Source organism: Apteryx rowi, unplaced genomic scaffold (assembly GCF_003343035.1).
Source record: "Apteryx rowi isolate R43461 unplaced genomic scaffold, aptRow1 scaffold_152, whole genome shotgun sequence".
Classification (NCBI taxonomy): Eukaryota; Metazoa; Chordata; class Aves; order Apterygiformes; family Apterygidae; genus Apteryx; species Apteryx rowi.
In genome coordinates, this window is record NW_020447775.1 from 815955 (window position 1) to 835542 (window position 19588).

General features: G+C 50.8%; 1 protein-coding gene across 6 annotated transcripts; it reads left to right on the forward strand.

Annotated features, from left to right (window-relative positions):
- The first annotated feature begins 165 nt into the window (after positions 1–165).
- On the forward strand, positions 166–19023 carry PIDD1 (p53-induced death domain protein 1). Of its 6 annotated transcripts, none has more exons than XR_003252380.1 (17): positions 700–836; positions 2913–3278; positions 5080–5493; positions 6208–6411; positions 7273–7327; positions 7527–7728; positions 8413–8541; positions 8866–9045; positions 9645–9792; positions 10926–11061; positions 11714–11864; positions 13303–13426; positions 14597–14715; positions 15160–15267; positions 16164–16369; positions 16533–16747; positions 17043–17134. XR_003252380.1 is itself a non-coding variant. In XM_026059080.1 (17 exons), the coding sequence occupies exons 3-17, from the start codon at positions 3014–3016 to the stop codon at positions 17278–17280; spliced, it is 2679 nt and encodes an 892-aa protein (XP_025914865.1). In that variant the 5' UTR covers positions 1282–1313; positions 1881–2322; positions 2913–3013; the 3' UTR covers positions 17281–19023. The 6 variants fall into 6 exon arrangements, 5 of the variants coding, with proteins under 5 accessions (XP_025914867.1, XP_025914864.1, XP_025914866.1 ...); XM_026059080.1 differs by lacking the exons at positions 700–836; positions 16533–16747 and adding exons at positions 1282–1313; positions 1881–2322 and having other exon boundaries at positions 17043–19023; XM_026059082.1 differs by lacking the exons at positions 700–836; positions 16533–16747 and adding an exon at positions 166–445 and having other exon boundaries at positions 17043–19023.
- Positions 19024–19588: the final 565 nt, after the last annotated feature.

Genomic DNA, 19588 nt, shown 5'->3' on the forward strand with positions numbered 1-19588 from the left:
GGCTCCGCTCCACGTGGATAAAGCTCGTCTTTCGTTAGCGTCCCGCCGCTGCCGCTTTGGAAAGCCAGAGCCTGTCCCTTACAGTGGCGCCCTGCCGGCAAAAAGGCATCACAAGGAAGCGAAAAACCCAGCCCGAAGTTGCTCCTGGAGCTAGGAGCTGCGTGAGGAAAGTCAGGCGTTGTTCCAGCCTGGATTCGCCCTAATGAAAATTGCTTCCATCATTTGATTCGATTCCTTCTTCCCTGTGCTGGGGAAACGAATAAAAATGAAAAAGGAGTTTGGAGACTCTTACTAATACTGTGTCAGAATCCACCAGACCCAAATAAAGCTGCATCACTGTGGAGGACTGTTGTACGGAAGCTTTGGCCRTTCCTGTCCTGGAGGCAGCACAGAAACCCCCCACACAAATACAAGCACTTTCAGCTTCTCACCTCTGGGAATTCAGGTGCCTCCAATAAACAAGCAGGCTCCCAGTTTTGTAACTTGGGAAGTGTTTCAGGGAAGCAGGCTGGTCAATTAAAAAGCACAGCCATGGACACAATTAGTTTTTTTTCTCCCTGTAGGGAGAGAAATTTCCCTGGGGGTGCTGCACAGCTTATATGCGGCTTTGAGCAAGAGGTGGTGCTGAAACATGGGGACCTGGCGCTTCTCAGGCAACGCTGCACAGCGGGACTGGCGTGCCACAGCGGGGAGCTGCTGACTGGAAACCTGTCGGGATGGAAAATCAGGCATTGCGCCTTCTCAACAAAACGAAGAGCAAAATACGTGCTGTGGGGTCTTGCCCAGACGCGGTGTTAAGCTGAACTAAATCTCTTGCAATGAAAAAGCGAGGGCAGGTGGGCTCCCAGAGCACGTGGCAATGAGACGTGGTGCAGCCCTGCAAAGGCCCCCACTGCAGGGGCCTGCCTGGCTCTGCAGCCCCCAGTCCCGCACGTTTCACGGCTTGCGGCCTCTGCTTCTGCTTGTTTTTTCTCCCTGAATTTGCAGCAAATTAGAGCAACACCAGGAGCTGCCCTCACCTCTCTTTCCCTCCAGGCTGAGCACGCATCTGGCCCCAGCCACCGCCTGCGAGGGAGCGGCGCGGGCACCAGCTGGGGTGCGGCGGCGGGGCCGGATGCCTTGGCCTGGCTCCCCGGAGCCGCCTGCCCCTCGGCCTGCCGCATCCGGCACCTCCTCCAGTGCGGCCCGCCCCGGCCGCGCCGAGCTCGCTGCAAACTTTGCAGGAAGTGGCCGGCTGAGCTGAGCCTGACTGAGCGCGGCGGCCAGGCTTTCGGGACCGAGCTGGTGTGTGCCACGGGGGCCGGGGGCGGCGGGTGAGATGAGCGTGGCCGTGCTCAGTGGGGCGCGGTGTGTGTGGCCCCCGGGGGCTGTGCYCCAGCTCGGGCGCCCTGCGGGTGTGGGGTGACGGGGGCCTGGGGCTGCGGGAGCTGGCGGCAGGGCAGGTGAGGACGGCCTGGGGGTGCGCCTGTGTGCGTGCGCACACGTGTGCGTGTACACACGTGTGCATGTGCATGTACACGTGTGCATGCCTGTGTGCACGTGCACATGTGTGCATGTACCTATGTGCGCATGCCTGTGCATGTGTGCACCTGTGCGTGTGCCTGTATACAGCATTTTCGTGAGTAATACCTTTTTACTAAAGTGGTACTTTCCATTTACCCTTTCTTCCCCTCCTTATGCGTCAGTAAGGCCTCCGCTCTTTCAGGGTGTTGTGTGTGATGTCTCCTTCCAGACCGTGGCAGAGAAGCATCGGCTCTGCCACGTCCTGCAGCTTAACATTGGAAGTGGTGCTCTTCAGGGTATTGCTTCTGCTGGCCTTGGGTGTCAACGTTGTTAAAAGTTTTTACAGTTCTACATCACTCACTCAAACTTTTATTCAGCTATTCTGTCCAAGGCAGGGTGTTAAACACAAATCTCCTGAAACTCATGTCCTAAGCTTCTTTGATTGCCAAGCTCAGGAGGAGTCAAAAAAGATAAAGGAAGTTAAGTGGAAATAACATGAAATGGGGGACTTAGAAGTGTGTAACCGTTGGTGCAAAAACAAACGTAGTGCCTGTGCTCGTTTTTGTGTTATCGATGTGCCATGACAATAGTGGCTGATTTCAGAAGTCCCGGGTGGACGGAGGCTTCTTCACAGTGAGAAGTTAGTGGAGTAATTAATTTGTTTGAATTTCCTACCTCTGCTCCTTGAGCACTGAATCCTCCTTAGCACACACTATGTGATGCCTGCTTTTCGCCCTCCTCCTTGTCCACAACGGGTGCTGCCCATGATGGGGTGAAAACAAGGAATAGCCGGTCACTGGTCCCCGCGGAGGCAAACTTGTAAGAGCGCGAGTCGCACCGCACGGTGCGGGGCTCCCGTGCCACGGGCGTCCCTTCGGTAACCCCGCTCCCCGTCACTGCCCCATTTGCTCCACTGCCCTTTGCCGCTTCCAGCTGCGCTCACGTTTATCCCCCGGGCGCCCGGTTGCCCAACCGGCTGCGCTTTGGGCCCATCGCCGCCTGCGAGGACCCTGGCTCTGCGCCCGGCTTGGCTCTCTCTGCCCCAGTTTCCCCATTTGCTGGTGAACCTCCTGACTGTTTTGCTAAGGCTCTCTGAAATCTGCCAGTTAAAGCTTCTGTGTAAGGCATTGGCATTAGTGATCATGTCTTTTCAAGTTAATCTTGCTGTTTATTCTGACGTTGGATAGCTACTTCACTCCTTAAAGTCTGGGAAAATGCAGAGGTTTTTCCTGAGGAGAGGGAGACGCCTCCGCGGTGTCTCTCGCACTTCATTTCCATGCCCTCTGCCCATAAAGCTCCCAGTTACACGCGTGTAATCCCTTATACGCTGTTGCCGTGATTAAAAGCTGTTTGCAGCCCTTCTGGGCTTGTGCGGGAGGCCCTCACCGTGCGCTTGTGCTCCCTTTCAGAGCCGTCCTCGCTCCTGGTCCCGGCTGCCTCGCGGTGCCGCCGCTGCCTCCCTGCCTGGCAAGTCAGAGCATGTCCCAGCCCTGCGGACAAGACGCAGAAGATGGCAGAGCTGCCGGGGCTCGGGGACGAGCGCGGGGAGGGCGCGTCGGAGGCTCCCGCGCTCGCCGGCCCCTGCCTGGCGGACAACAGGCTGAATCTGGACGTTTATCCTGACGGCTGCTGCCGCTTCCTCCAGCTGTTTGAGAGGCGCTGGGGAGACCTGGCCCAGGTGGAGTTCGTCCGGCTCAGCAGCAACGATCGCTTTCTGGGCGCCACCCTGGGCATCCTGCCTCGCCTGGAGAGCCTGAAATCCCTGGTGCTCAAAGGTAAATTCCTGAACCCGTCACCATCCACTTCCCTGGGCTCAGCTGTATTTATTTATTTTTTATTCTCCTCTCCACATCCGCAGGACAAACTGCCTTTGCGCGTTTTGTTGTTGTTTGTTTGTTTGTTTTTGTACTAGTGGCCCTTCCTAGAGCTTTGGCTCTTCGCCTTGCTCAAAGCTGCCTGCAGATTTCACCGAGATGCAGCGTCGAGGCTCCTGTTCCCCCCCTTTGTTTCTGCAGCTGCCTGGGGACCAGTTTGTGGAGTCCAGTTAGGCTGACACTGCGACTTTTATCCGTCCTCGGAAGGAGAGCTTTTTTTGCACAGCTATGTATAGAGAGGGGGATTGACGGGTGATAGATTTTTTGGTAGATGTTCAGCCCCTCTTTTGTTTTCGGAAACATCATGAGCTCTTTTTTGCTGCAGGTTGCTCTGAATAAATCCTAGCTTGATCCGTGCTTAATGTCAGCAAGGATAAGTTTAGCAGCATTCAAGATCAACCAGAAGGGGCTGCTCAACATTTTATCAAAAAGTATGACTCAGGATGTGCATGTAACTTGGCATGCTGTAATAACTGTCACATATAAATACTATATTCCTCTTTGACTTTCTCATCTCTTTATTGTAGGAGGATCTCAATATGAATGGTAGGATTTCTGTAACAGACGGAATCATTTGGTCTTTGGGAGGTAGAATTTAAAGCGCATGAGAGAAAAGGGTGGTTTTGTGGCCAAGCTTCGGCATCTGAGCTGAAAACTTGAAAGACTGAGGTTCATTTCTGTGTCTGCCACAGATTTCTCATAAAATCTCATGCAAATCATTTCATTTGTTTTTTCCCCCTTCAATAAAGTGTTGGCAACAGTAATGCCTTTTGCCGGACTTGCTTTGCGAGATGTACACATACCCTGAGCACCCTGAAGTGGAATAAAGTAGTTCACTGAGGTTTTCTTAGGTACAAGGTGCAGTTTGATTATTTACATTTTTTACCATTATGCCGCATAAATATTTTTTGGTGCCCTCTGCTGTAAGCTTTTACAAACGGAGAGCAGGGGAAGGGCGGGAGGAAGCGGTGAGGAAACGGAGCGCAGTGGAAGTTTGCGTTTGCTTGGCCGACCTCTTTTTCCTGGGCGCAACCCTTCTCCAGCTGGGAGTTTGACAAGCCGGGGTGGGGGTTGTTCCCCTCCCTCTCTGCCCTGTCATCCGGCCTGCTACTGAACTACCATTTTCACCACTTTCCTCGTGCCTGCATCCCCCGAGGATGGAGCGGGGGGGCTGCCCAGCATCCCTCCCCTGCGCTGCAGGTCTCGGTCCTCAGGGCTGTTCATCCTTCGGCAGCCTGGGCACAGCCTGGAGGGTGAGGAGTGCCCTCCCCCCCGCCCCCAGACCCCCAGGAGTGTTGTTTCTTGTCCAGTGGGGCTGGTAAGAGATGGGGTAGGAGGGTGGGAGGCTTGGAGGGGTATGGACCGCCCTACTGGGTGGCGGTAAGGTGTGGAGTGGCCTCACTGTTTCTGAGCTTTGACTCCCGATGCGTTTGGGTGAGCTCTCTTAGCCGTCTGTGGCAGCTCTTGATTTCATAGCAGATCTTCACCGTTATGCCCCTTTCACAGATGGGGAAACTGAGGCAAGGAGTGGAAAAAAACACATATCTACATGTACTTTGTAATCAGTGTTGCTCGTAGTGATCAGTAACTCTCCGTCTCGTGAGCCTCTGTGCTATGGCTTCAGAAAGGAGCTTGGTGTGAGGCTGGTGAGGTATCCCTTCAGCACAGTGACCTCTCCCTCCGCTTCCTCCTTCCCACCCAGGTGGCCATGCCTGGGATGAGTTTGGCTCGTGTCAGCCTGGTTCCCTGACAAGCTTGCCGCCAGACTTTGAGAACCTGAGGTGTCTCACTCACTTGGATCTCAGCTTCAATCGCCTCTCCACCTTGCCCAGCTGCATCCCCCACCTCCCCAGCCTCCGTGTGCTCCTGGTGAGCCACAACAGCCTGGTGGCGCTGCCTGAGGACTTCGGCTGCCTGAGCAAGCTGACTTTCTTCTCTGCTATGAAAAACCAGCTGAAGGACTTGCCACAGAGCATTGGGGAGCTGGCAGCACTGCAGGACCTGGATCTCTCAGAAAATGCCTTGGAATGCCTCCCTGATGAAATAGGGAATCTGCGCAACTGCACAGAACTGGAACTCTCTGGGAATCGGTTATCGAGCATCCCGGACTCTTTAGGTAAATATTGCCCTGGGGAGAAGAAGACCCTCAGTCTCTGTCCCCATAGAGTTGTTAGCAGGAACTGTCCATTATACTAGAGCCTAAATGGAAGGGATATCCAGAGGAAACATGCCTGGTTCAGTCAGTCCCTTTAGCATTAAGGGATCTCTGGGCCACGTTCTCTGTGATCAGCAGGACTCCTAAGATTTCAATCCAGTTTTCAGAAGCTGAGGATTTGGCCTGGCTGGTTTTGGGTAGCATCCAGCACTGGAAACAAAAGAGCTGGGGCTTAATGGTATGGATGGAAATCTGGGCTTGAAATCATGGTTGTCAGATATGGACCAGTCCATGGAGCTGGGCCCTGACTTCTGCTGCCCGGGTTTCTGCAGCTTTGCTGGCTCCTGGGTCCTATATGATTTTGTGCATGGGTGCTGTCACTGATGGTGCTGTGTTTTGGAAGCATCTCGTAGCTGGGTGCTGCAAGGCACAAGACAAAAGAGGCTGCAGGGCCTCTCAGCTAATTCATTGCCCCCCTTTATTTTATGAAATAAAGATATGCAGAGCGCTTGAGCTTTTCCCTTATGGTGTGTGTGCGATGGGAGTGAAGATCCGGCGCTCGACAGCGGGAGTGTGTGTGTATTTGTGGTGAGGAGAGCGGGGAGGGGGGTTGGAGCTGGTGTGCAATATAATTAACAACCCCGATGGGGAGTCACGTCTTGTTCTAACCTGCAGCCAATTTGAAGTCTCTGCGGCGGCTGCATCTCCACAGCAATCTCCTGGTGACGGTCCCCGCGTCGCTCGCCAGCCTGCCCAACTTGTCCAGACTCGATCTGCAGAACAACTGCCTCCGAGCCGTCCCCCCCGAGATCCAGACCTTGCCGTTCGTGCACCTCCGCGGCAACCCCTTAGGAGAAACTGAGCCCTCCCCGCAGACTGGTAATTGCGCGGCTTCTCTTGTGTCGGTCCTGCCCAGCTGCTCCCTTGCTCTGCCCAGCACGGTGTGAATAGATTTGGGTTAGAGAGGAGAAGCAGGGGGGAATTAGATCAGTATTTATTTGTCTGGCGTAATTATTAGGTTGTAAGGACGCAACAGCGCCAGTTCTGGAGCTTCTGGTTTTATGAGCTCAGCCGGTTCTAAAGGGCTCAGGGGTACTTGGAAGCGGACTTGCTCGGCCCGCTCTTAGGGAAGTRGAGGTGAAAATGGGATTCACAGGAAACAGAAAAGGCCTTAAAGGGCCTTTTCAGGARTGGGCACCAGTTTTTGGGTGCACTGCCTCACCTTGAGGCTGTGGTGGCTCGYGCTAGCAGCACACTGGGCAATAGGAGGTGAGCCAGCAGCGCGATTACCCCTGGCTTTGCCCTTGCCCTGGCTGCAGGAGGGCAGCTCGTTCTCTGAGGCAAAGGTGATGAAGCAGAAGGAATCTGAGCAGGTTTTCCCATGGGTGCTCACATTGGCAAGGGTGAGCACTGACTCCCAGGAGTGGCCCCAGGCACTCAGTCCCGGCCCCGGGAGCTGTGGGGCTGGTGAATGGGGAGCTTCGCTAACTCCCCCTGCTCCTGAGCTTTCCTGGGGGACACAGTCAGCATTTCCAGTGCATCTGGGGACCTCTGGGCTTCTTCCCATGCTCCTCCTGCTCCTTGATCTGAACCCCCCTGGAGTGTGAGCATGGTTTCTTTAGTGACTTCTATCAGATTAGGATTAAACCAAAACCGAAATGCAAGTTCAGCTTTTCTTGCCTACCCTGATCTAAATAACCTCTGTCTTCTCCTGCCACCCAACCCTTCTTACTGCTGCAGATGAATCCAGTGCCAGAAGGCTACAAAGACTGTTCCTTGCATCAGGAGAGGACAGGTATGCCTGTTTTTAAGAATTTATGTTATAGTAGTGTTACAAGGCCCCAGACAAGATTGCCTGGTAGATACTGCAAATGTACATAGAGAATTTACGGCCTCAGTAGGCCAGTCAGACAAGGTGGGAGATTTCTTCTGTTGATTTTTGGAGCACTGAAGTCATTGCACAGTGTCATACATTCATACATTTCTTCCGGAAGCTTTACCGTGACATCTGAAGGCTGCAAAGTACTCCTGGCCTGTGGCATCCATTTCCACTTTCCTCCGGGGGCTGCCTCTGACCCTCTGCGCATTCACTTCCGCACCCTTCCGCCGGACCCCCAGTGGGTGAAGCTGCGGCACCACGACGTCCTGCTGAGCATGGTCCTGGAGCTGCGGCCTCACGGGGTTGAATTCCAGCAGGTGAGGGCACGTCCAGGCCACCCGCTGAGCCAGCGGCCTCTGCCACAGCCCAGCCGCATGGCAGAGTCCTTTGGGACCATGGGTGCCAGCTACACCCGTCACTGCTGTTTTTAAGTAGCTGTATGACTGGCTGTCAAAAACCCCCACTGCAAAGACACAGAAAGGACACAACCAGGTTGCCTAGCACGGTGTTGGCCTGCCTCTTTTCCTTTCTCCACTGCTTCTGCTTGAGCTGAGCTATAAACTTCCTCGCTTACAGCCCTCCTCCTCTGCCAGAAGAGAGGTGCTGTTCCTGCATTTGACCTTAGCCCGCAAGGAGAATGGGTCACATCTTTCCCTAAAAGTCCGACTGAGCGGTTTTAATTCAAACTCCTGTGTACTTACACCACCAGCCCTGCCGCACTGACAGCAACTCCGTGGAAAGGTTGCTTTGCCCTTTCTGCCCACAAACTGCTGAACTTTCTCTGCAGTTACAGTACACTGTGTGCCTGACATCTTCTGTCCCCTCCCTCGAGGCTGCAGGAGAGAGCAGGCTCCCATCTCCTCCCTGACTCCCCGYGTACAGGCCACGCTTTGCCTCCCCTTCTCGTCTGCACAGGAGGCCACAGAGCAGAGCTAGGCTTGGTTTTGTCCTTTCTGTTGGTGTCTTAGGGGAATGCCTTTTTGTACCCGCTCTGTTGCCAGGAGGTGGAGATCTGGATGCCGTATGCCTCTCCTCAAACCCTTCACCAGCGTGAGGTGGTAGTTCGGACCTTTAGCGGGCAGAGCTGGAGCGATCTGAGAACAAAAGTGAAGCATAAGAGAAAATCAAAGGTAAGCAGGTAGTGACACATGTCATTCCTGTTCCCCTCTTTGGTTTTGCCTGAACATAAGCCTGCCTGAAACGTTTTGTGAAGCATCTTGTGAGCAGTGTTGTTGTGTCCAGTTGGTATAAAATGGAGTGATTTCGGCTTTAGGTTTGCTCTCTCGTGGAGGTATGTCTCCTAAAGTTGATGAGTTAAAGCATGCCATGCTCCATTCCTGTTCTAGTATTGGAGACTTTGATCTGCTGGGGTTTTACTGCCTCTTTTTTCCTGCTGCTCTTGTGTTATGTTATATGCCTGCATGTTTTCTCTTCTTCCTTGTCTTCTGTTACAGAAGCATGTGGCTTGTTGTAGTGTCCTTCACTTCTCCTGGTTCCTAGTTGTGTCTCGGCTTGTAGAGAATGAATGCAAAGTGCCAGCAGAGGGGACATTGCTCTTTTCTAGCGTGGATCCAGACATCAAAGTGATCTTCCCTCCTGGGGTCACCGAAGAGACTCGCAGCGTCAAACTGCAGGTATGTGTGCTTAAAAAAATAAATGGTGAGCCTTGGTGCGACTGCTGACCCATGCTGAGTAGGAGATCAGAGCTGAGCTGGCTGCCCTAGGCTAGTTTGGTGTGACATGGATGTGTCATGGGCTGACCCATCTCAGATCGCCTCCTGCCTTAGCTTCCCTCCCTGCAAAATGGAGAGAGGATCTCCTTGCAGCTCTGCCAGTGCTGCCTTTGGCAGGTCAGCTGCTGTGAACGGGGCATAAAGAAGCTTTTGCCTCTTGTTCCATTACAAAACATAATGAGCCTGGCAGAGCAGGTCAGCAAGTGAGATTTCGGGGGATTGCTCAAGCGAATCTAACTCTAGAGCAGCCCCACTGCAGCTGGTTGTGCTGTAGAGCAGGCAGACAGTGCTAGATGCTGTTGCAATACCTCGGTCTGCCCCTGCTTGCCAGGCTGGCGTCAGGATTAGAGCAGAATTTGGCCCAGCTGCTGGGCTTCCTTTTCCCACTGTGCCCTGAGCCAAGCACAGCATTTGCCTGCTGGGTGTTGGGGGTCTGCGCAGGTGACAAGGGGATGTGGGTGCCTGACCACTCAGCTCACTGCACTAYGTTCCACATCCAGGTGCTGCCGGTCTCTGCGGAGGAGGTAGAGGAAATCACGGCTGATGCGGGTTGCAGAGCCAGTCCCCTGCTCTGCCTCTCCCAGGATTGCCCGGTGGATTTTCTCAGGCCAGTGAGAATTCAGCTCCCCCTCCCACTTGGGGTCACAGGTCAGTTTATTCCCCAAATTGGCCAAGAGAAACTGCACGTGTAGAAAACCACAAGTGGCAAGCTGGACATTTTGTTTGCTTTTCCTGTTAATAATAAAGCTTGTTGCCCTGCCTGCAGGAACAGCACTGTGGCGAGGCACGTCCGCTTGGTGGGTGCTAGTGCAGGGTGGTGGGAGCAGAGGTAGTTCAGATCTCGTAGCAAACCAGCGCTGAGCTTCTGGTCCTGCAGGGGAAGAGGAGAAGCGAGGCACAGTAAGCCAGCAGCAGCAGCTGGGAAAATGGCCCTGGTAAATGGGTTTCCCTGCTGACCCACATTTGTATTTAGCCTGCGGGGTTTGGTGGGATGGGTTGGAGAGGCACTCCTGCAAGCTGAGGAGATGTGTTGTAAAAGGGCTCCGATTCGTGATTGGGAATAGCAGAGCTTGAAGCAGACAAGGAAGATGCTGCCTGCAGGGGTCTGCCTTCTCTCTCACTTCCTGCTCATGAATCAGCTGCTGCAGTTAATACTGTAGCGTTACACACTAAACCATCTCCTGCTCTGAACACTGTGCTGCTATAAGCTGCCTCAGTTCAACAGCTGACTTGCCAGGGATTCCTCTGTCTGCGTGCGGAGTACCCTGCATCTACTGATTTCTGTTTTCTTTGGCCTCTTCTGGCTTTCTCATGAGGAAGTAAAATCTTTTTCAGTATTGGCTTGGCCTTCTTTTTAAGACTACCTGGTATTTTCATGGCCGGAGTGCATCAAGATTAAAAAGTCTCTGGGCTGTACATTTAGAAAGGGAAAGAACTTCATTAACACCCCTAGGTACTGGTGATGGGGATCGCACCATCTGTGCATCTGTGTTGGTGGAGATCAGTACACTATCAGTTTAAGACTGCATATTCTGCCAGAATATCCTGGATGCATTGGGGTAGCCTGATGCTTTTACTGCTGCTCTTCTTAGACCAAAATCCTGTCCTGGATGCTGAAGAGAAGAGCATGATGCTTAATTTGGTACTTTTAAAAAAGTGAATCACCCCAAACCATGGCTGGGTTTGTAAAGCCATGAATCAAGGGTGGAAGGAAGATGCCTATATTCACCTCAGATTAAAAGCTTCTGTTGTACACTGCATGTCTTGATTTTTGTCTTTAGGGTTAAACTTGGATCGATCCAGGCTGCACCTTCTCCATGGCGACCTGCAGGGCCAAACCTGGGATGACATTACCAGTCAGGTGGTGCTGGAATTCACCCATCTTTATGCAGTGTTTGAAGTCACCCACTTCTCCTGGTGAGTGGGGACTTAGTCTTGAGGAAGAGATGGGATGTTTCTTCACCTTGCTTTTTTTTGTCCCCCAGCCAGGGCTCATGTCATTATTCCTGCCTATTCCACTTTTCCTTTGGAGTTCAAGCCCAGCTTAAAACTTTCTCTTTACCCATCATTTTTTACTCCATTGTACAACTCCACTGGAAAAAAGCATGTGGTTCTGCTCTCCTCAGAGTGCTCCTGGCCCTTCTCCTTGCCCTTCAGTGCAGAGAAGTCTGGACAGATTAGCCAGCAGGGTATCCTTAGAGCAATTACACTCCACCTAGTGCCTTCCCATGCTGAATCCGTAGTTCTTCAGCCACAGGGTGCCAGGCCATTCTCCCCTCAGCTCTGAGTTCTCCTCCTCTTCCTCCCTGGTCTCGGCCTCCCTCACTTTAAGTTTTCTCCCCCATTCTCAATCTGAGTACCTGCCTCTCATGCTGTCAGCTGGGATAAGAAGATAAGCTGGTGCCTGAAGTGTTGCTTGAGAAACACAAGCTCCCTCAACACCGAGCTTTGTCTTTTCCCCGAAGGAGTGAAGAGGGGGTCACTGAAGACCTGAACAGTGGGTGATCTCATGGGCGTGACCCTGGCTTCTCCAGGATCTTTCCCTCTTCTTAACTACTTTGTCTGCTAGGTACTGGCTGTGGTACACCACCAAGACCTACATTGGAGGCATTGCCAAGAAAGTCTATGAGCGGCTGCGTATGTACCAGGTGAACTTCATTGCTCTGCAGAGGAAGAAAGACCCTGAGCAAGTCCTGCTTCAGTGTGTGCCCAAGCACAAGGTCTGGTCTGGGCTGCATTGCTTTGCTTCTGAGCTCCCGGGGCTTTTTTGTGGGACATAAGGGCAGCAGGGCACCACATGGTCCTGCTGGCTGCCCTGGGATCRTGGCTGGGGTATGTTGTTGCCCCACTATGTTGGTACTGTGATGCCAGCTCACTGGGAAGCAGGGGAGGAAGAAAACTTGTTCTGTGCAGCAGTGGATGCAGTGCAGTGATTTCCTGCCCTGTGAACCCCAGGGACTGGGCTGCTAAGCTCAGCTGGGCCACAGTAACTGTCCTTGTGCGTGCTGGTAGCCTGCAGCAAACATGAGGCAAAATGTGCTGGCTTAAACTTCAGTAAAAGATACTGACGTTAACACATTACTTGTCTGCTGTTGGCTCATAGCATGGGTGGAAACAATCTCCTCAGTCTGCTTCAGCGCAATGCCAGGTTAGCTCATGCTCTCAGGGAGGGCAGTTTGAGCTAACCTGTCTGACTTTGCACTGAGGGAGATGGGAAGCACTCAGGCAGCTCTTCTACTCCCTCTGCCCTATGGGTATCGGCCCTCAGTAGCATTGCTTCAGATGTTTGCAAAGTAAATGCGATGCTGCGTTTGGAGAGCGTGTACCCTGACAGGCAGCGCTGCTCAGTGAGGCAAGGAAGGGCTCATTCATCAAACCACTGGAGCTGGGCTGCATGTCCCAGTCTCGGCATAATCCTCTGGCCTGATTGCTCCCTCTTGTCTTTATTTGTTCTCCCCCATTGCAATGACGCGTGGCTAAAAACCATCTATAAGGGGTCTTCGTCTTTTGGATCTTGGACTCAAATTCTGTTTCCAGAGGATACAGCAATAGCACTCGCGGTGAGATCAGGGTGCTGTTTTCCTGCCAGTGAGATTGGAGATAGCGTTTACAGCTATAAATATGAAGAAGGATAGACACACACCACAGCTCTAGGCTAACTTTTGCACTGCCTCTGGGACTGCAGGGCTCGCAGTGTTAAGATACTACAGGCTGCTATGCCAAAATGAGCCTTCTGGTGTCCTCAGCTGTGTGTCATTGCAGCCTGTGGGTTTTGCAGACTACTAGGAGGGAAAGGGAACAAGTGACTCCCTGCCTTTGAAGGTCACTGACCTGTTAAAAAGACAGTGAAGCTGATAATACCTTTTAGTGGCAGCTTTGGGATGGCCTATCTTTGCTAATCCACACAGGCTTTTCTGCTTTTTACTTGAAAACAGAAATAGGGAAGCCAAAAGACTCGGAGCACCACTTCTTCCTCCGTAGTGAATGTGCCTGGGATAGGAGCGGGTGGGTGTTTGTTCATTTGTTTTTCCTTTCCACAGAAAATAAACTTTCTCTTTTGAAAGTGAATGAGAGGAACATTATGGGCTTGGGGACATGGGCCTGGGGACAGACATTATGTGACCAAACGCGGGGCTCCTGTGTTGTCACCCTCGTCAGGTTGATCCGGTGCTGAAGAAGCTGCAGGACCGCTACCGAGGACCTGAGCCATCTGACATGGTGGAGATGTTTGAGGGAGAGCAGTTCTTCGCCGCTTTTGAGCGAGGCATCAGCATTGATATGGGTATGGCAGTGCTGGACTCCTTTCTGATCCTGCCCCTCTCCTGCTTCCCTAGCCCCAGGTCTGTCCCTGCTGGGGACTGTGCTCCTCCGTGGCATTTTCCCTCATCTCCAGCATGCTGCTCGCCTGCTGCTCACAACAGCTGGCCTGTGGACACTGAGCCTGTCACATCCTCTGGTCACCAGCTTGTGTGTCTAGCTTTCTCTATGACAGTGCTGTTTGCAGACTTCTGTTTCCTCTCGTGCTGCTGTAGCCTGCAAAAGACTCTATGCAAGTGTGTTTATTTTGTGACTGATCTGCTTGTGCAGCCAGTTATGCCCTTTTCCAGGCATCTCAGACACTGCACTGGGATGCCCACAGGGATCTAATTCACGTTGTCCATTTCTGGGAAAACATATGTAAAGATACCTCTCTGGAGAAGAGATTCTGAAATGATCCAGAGCAGAGAATTCCCATTACCAAATTCCATGTGTATGTGCTATCTCTCTGTTTTCATAACCCTTTTAGTCCTTTTCCCTAATGGAGTTTTTAGAAGAGATAGAAAGAAAGAGCAGGACCAAAACCCAAGATGGTGTTTTATGCCCCAGTGTGTCTGAACCTATTACAGCTGCAAACTGAGGCACCTTCTGCAAAACCTGAATATACAGCTCAGTTTCAGTGGTGTAAATTAAGAGCAACTCTATCAAGAATAATAAAGTGCACTGGATTTGCCATGGAGCTGATGAGCCTGGAATCTGTGCCGTTACCCAGATTTAGTCTGGATTCTAACTTAGTCTCGAGACACTTACATATATGAATGCTATACCTGGTTATATTTTTTTTCTCTTTAGCTCTATTCCTGTTTCCTCACACACTATGAAAATGGTGAAGAGCTAGATGACCTATTTTTGTGTATTACAGAGTACTATCGCAGCTGATTCTGTCCTTGCCTKGCCTTGCCTTCCCTTCTTGAACTTGATCTCCACCTTGTGGCCATTCTCCTTCTTCATCTGCTGGACCTGCTTTCCTGTGTCACCCAAGGGGGAAGGGGGGATTAAAATTCTTTCAGGCCTGACTAGAAGGAGGAGTAGATTGTAGCCTGGAGGCTTGCTGTCGATGACGGGCTGTTGCCCAGGCTCATAAAGGTGCACACTTTTCTGCACAAGTTGAATTGATGCTACTTCTCTGACACAGATCGCCCTGACTGTGTGGATGGACGTCTCTCATTCATTTTTTACTCACACTTGAAGAACATGAAAGAAATCTATGTGACCTCCCCTGTAGACAGGAAGGGCCAAGCTGTAAAAGGCCAGGTGAGCAACCAGTGACACTCTGCACAAGGACTTTTTGTTTCCTCCTTCATCATCATCATCATTGTTTTTAAGATGCTCCTCACCATAGTCTCTGAGTGCTGTGCATGACTCTTTTCCTCCTCTCTTTCCCTTGGCTTTGCATTTCACTAACTGAACCCTGAATATGCAGGAAGAGGAGATGTGGGATGATCACTCCTCACAATATCTCTCTGGCTTTATATTCCTGCCCTTAGCTCTTGGGGTACCAGCAGAAATGGGAGGGAGTCTAGCTATTATGGCATAACCTCAGTGTCCCTCTCAGTCACACTTGAGTGGGGAGTGGAAGGGTGTATTTATGGACCGAGGATAGGTGAGAAATGCCAAATCCATCCTTTCGCAGAATGAAAAGCAGGCCTGCCACTGTGCTTGCATCTGAATCTCACTGCATGCTCTCTGTTTGCAAAGGTCTCTTTCTACCGAGGGGCAGTTCCTGACAGCATCCCTGAAGATGCCAGCAGGAGGAGGAAAGGACCAGACTCCCTCTGGCTTGCTACTCTGCCAATCAAACTGCCTGTGAGTTATTTTGTCTCCTACAGAAAAATGAGTCTAGATGGGGAAAGAGCTGGCCCTTCCTGCTGGGCTAATTTTCTCCTCCTTCATGATAATGGGTGGAATGAATGACTGCAAGAAATTGCTGCCCACCTGCACAAAGGAAAGGAAAGCATCTTCTCTTCCTTTTAAGAACTCCATGGGTGTAGAGGAAGGGTATTAGTTTTCCATAAGTGAAGTGTAGGGTAGTGTTATGATGACATAATCGGAAGCTGACTATAATTAAGAGAAGTTTCTGTTTTGAACATAAATTTCTTTGTCACCGTGATCACACGGGCAGGAAAATAGAAAGGTCTAGGATGAAGTAGTTCAGCTGGATTTGAATAGAGGCGTTGGGTGAAAGTATTCCGGTGTGAGCCACTGGCCTTTAAAAGCCAGGCTATGTGTTACAGAGAGAAAAGCGACTTTCTCTTATGTAATCTAATTGATTTTGAGAAGCTTAAACCTGCAAATGTCTTTGTAGGCTGAACATTTCCCTTCAAATCATGTGCCATGATCTCCCATCCCTTTCTGACACGTGCAGGCCTCAACTGTGGTCTCTTGCTGCTGAGGCAAATAGGTTTTGGGGAAATGATTCATTGAAAATTGCTCTCCAAAGACAGGAAAGAAATTTTCCAGTGTGAGCTGTGACTGTGAGCACTATAATTTGTTACTTTTCAGAGGCACTGAGTATTGCCAGTCGTTGCAAGTTTGTGTGCTCACTGCTTCTTATCGCCTGACTCTTCAGCCCCGAATTAAAATCTTCCTTCCTCCCCAGTATGAGGAAGCAAGTTTCAATGTGGAGACTGAACGGCCAAACACTGTCCTCTTCAAAGAAAATTTATTTAGCAAGTTACATCTCTCTCTCCTCTGTGAAACAGAAATTGAAATCCCGCTGGGGTGAGAATCCCGGTCCCCTGAACGGCTTCTCCTTCCCTCCTCTGAACCTGGGGAACGCCGAGACTGGCTACCTGACACAAGCAAACCTGCTGAGCATTGCCAGGCGTGTGGGAGCCGACTGGCAGACCATCGGCTTGAACCTGGGGCTGACCTATCAGCAGATTGAGCGCATCGGATACAATAACAGGTAAGGTGGGACACAGTGATTGACAGCGACCCATGGCATACAACTGCAGTGCAGTAATCTAAATCCATGCTTGGCTGGTTGAAAGTTTTTCCACTGGAATTGTTTCATTGGATAAAAGGCAGGTTGACTAACAGTTCTTCTCAAAATGTTACCTTTTTAACAGGAAACTGATTTTTTTCTCTTGCTGTTGAAAAATAAAGCATACTGTTTGAAAAACAAAATTCGGAAATAACAAACCTGAGGAGCTCTGTAGTTCAGATGTATCACATTTCTGTTCTGTTCTGCGATCTGGATTCCTGGCTGGACTCCATCTCCCACGATGAGCTATGGTCCAGGGCTTTGATTGGAAACATCATCTTTATTTAAGAAGAGATTGTGGTACGTCATGGGACATGTAGTCTGACCAGAAAGCCAAGGTGGTAGAAGAGAATTGTGGGGCTTTGCAGTCACATTCAAAATCAGAATGCTTTAATTTGAAATTTCTGTTAGGAAAAACTTTTCTATAGAGATTGGAGTGCATTGGGTGGGGAAAAGACAGTCCCACTGAGTGCTTTGTGTGTGTCTGGATAACTTCTTCAGTGCTCCAAACACGGGCTTGGTCTCAGGTGAGTCCTCTTTGGGTTGTCGGTGAGGAGAGTGTGTTGGTGACTTCTGTGTTTCTCCCTTTCTTCAGAGAGGACCTTGATAAACAGATCCTGGACATGCTTTTCTCATGGGCTCAGCAAAACTTGGAGGATCCTGACTGTGTGGACAAGTTGATCACAGCCATGAAGGAGAGCGGCCGCCAGGACATCGCTGATGAGATTGAAACCATCATTGAGCTGGGACGCCAGAAATACAGGGAGTCCATCCGCCGCGTGGGCTTGGAGCAGGAGAGCAGCACTGAGGACTCTGCAATAGCCATGGTGTAGCACCTCACAGAAACAACCCAGTTTCCTGTGGGGGTGCTTCTGCGTGCCCGGAGTGACAACGCCTGGGGGCTGCTCCCCGCTCAAGGGTCAATGTCCTCCCGAGGTGGTGGACATTGATTTACTCGTGATCAGACTACCACGCTCTGTTAGGGCTAGGCTCATGTGTTATTTCTGCTAATCCCAGAAAGTTTACAGTGTGTTTATGAGCCTTTTCTGTACTTCCACTTCCTGACTTTGAGCTTTAGATTTCAGGAACACGGAGAAGTTCAGAGCCTCAAGTGGCTGTCGGTTGAGTAGTGGCTGAAGTAGCCTTTAATGAATTAATACTCATGTCACATGTATTTATATATAACTTATTCATGAACTTATTCTTCTGCTAGAAACACAGGGCGTGAGCATTGCCAGTGGATCTGTCTGTGCTCCAGGGCTTGGTGGGAAAGCGGAGGTGCAATCATATTATGAAGTCCCATGGTGTGGTGGGGACTGTTCAGCTGTTTCTGTTAATTCCATGTATTGCTCACAGTCTTGTAATGCCCAAGGACTTCAGAGTCTTTTGTGTGGAAAAACTGAGGTGGAAAATGTCTCCCCCTCCAATCTCCAAATTCCCCATGAAAATCTTCTCTATTTTATGCCAGATCTCTTCGTGCTCCCTCAAGGCCAAAACAAAACCTAAGTATTAGTGGGGAAAAAAAGATTAAAAGAATTTCTAGCAAAATTGCTCCTTTTTTTTGGTTGTGCTCCAAAAACTGTTTTGGAACAAATAAAATCTCACAGGCCCCTGCACCTGGCATACTTTTCAGATGAGACCTACACGCTGGTGGTCTTTGGCAAAGTTCCAGTTTTATTTACAAATAAGTAAAAATCCATAACCCTGATGTACTGGACAGACTCTAACTTGGGTCAACCTTCCAGTTTTTGCAATCTGAATATCTTATAAGACTGTGTTTGTTACTTTTTAGCTACCCTGTCACTGTCTCCGGAGGCGCCCTTCCCTTCCTGTAACCCATCTCATACTGGGCCTCATCTATTGGCACACTAGGGATAGTGGGAAGTTTTATGCAAGCTGTTTGGGAGACTGTAATACATATAAGACAAATACATGGATTGTAATCCATGTATATTCAAGCCCTTCAAGACAGCTTTGGATTCAGCACATCCCACCCTCCAAGCAATATTTAAATATTTCAGTCTGAAAACTGGAACACTGTATGAAAATGCCAGGTTGCAACACCCAAAGTCAACCTGCAACTGCAGGTTTGATAAAACCTTTTGTTTTCTTCCCCCTCCCTTTTTTTTTTTCTTTTCCCCCTTTTTACTTGCTTTGTGCAATGTCTCCTTCAGTGATTTTCGTGATGCTGTAATTCGGAAATGCTAACAGTGCTATCAACAGAGATGCATAAAATTGTTCCTCTCTTTTTAAGGAAATTACAAACTGCCAGGCCACAGAGTGCTTGGTAGGTGCTGGAGCACTGGCCAAGGACTTGCGGGCTTGAGTTGTCGCCTTGGGCCTAGGGACTGACTCAGATCTGTTTTTTTAGGCCGTGCTCCCCCTCAAGTGTCATGTCAGGTTCGAGTCATCAGTCCTCTTCTGAATGAGCGTATTCCCCGGTAGCCTGTGTCATATGTGCTTGCCTGTCATTTCACTGTGTACCAATGAGGTATTTGTTCTTTGCTCCAGTTTTGGAGAGATGCATTTGGGCATATTGCTCTCACTGGGAATAAAATAAGCACTTAACTGTTTCACAGCTCTGCACAGTCTGCTAATCCTTTAAACCTGCTAGCAGAAATACAGGTGAGCTTGGCTGTTCTGCGTGGAAATGGGCAAAAGAGCCCGTGTCTGAGCACTCCCGGCTACAAACGGCAGCACAGAGTGCAGCTAGGCTAATGGTACGGCTGTATCTTAGTTTTGCTGTACTACAGTGGGCCAAGCTAGGAGACACGGCAGCTGGGGCTTGGGTTTGACTGGAGTATGACCAGGCTCAGGTAGAGCTGGCACAGGCGGCCACATGGCCAGTGTGCAGGTGGCAGTGGGGTGGTCAGCCTGGCCTCCAGCAAAGCTGGGCTTGGCTCTAGCGAGGCTTTTGGCCTGGGAAAGCCAAGCTCAGGGAGCCTAGAGGCAGCATAAGGTAGCGTCCACAGCTACGGCTGCGTGAGGCTGGGCTGCAGTCAGCTTTCCATTTGCGATGGTCAGCAACAGCCGAGTTAGGCAACGCGGAAATGAGCTCTAGCAAGGCTTGGGTAGGCTGAACTTGTACAGGCTTTGGTGGAGCTACAGCCCTTCCAGGTCGTAGATAGACTGGGCTACGAG

What these genes read in the sequence shown, in the direction of transcription:
- PIDD1 (XM_026059082.1), top strand. Translation starts at nt 3,014, where the DNA reads ATGGCAGAGCTGCCGGGGCTCGGGGACGAGCGCGGGGAGGGCGCGTCG. An exon ending in TGAGCCCTCCCCGCAGACTG is followed by an intron (nt 6,412 to 7,272) that starts GTAATTGCGCGG and finishes TTACTGCTGCAG; the next exon opens with ATGAATCCAGTGCCAGAAGG. An exon ending in AGTGTGTGCCCAAGCACAAG is followed by an intron (nt 11,865 to 13,302) that starts GTCTGGTCTGGG and finishes CACCCTCGTCAG; the next exon opens with GTTGATCCGGTGCTGAAGAA.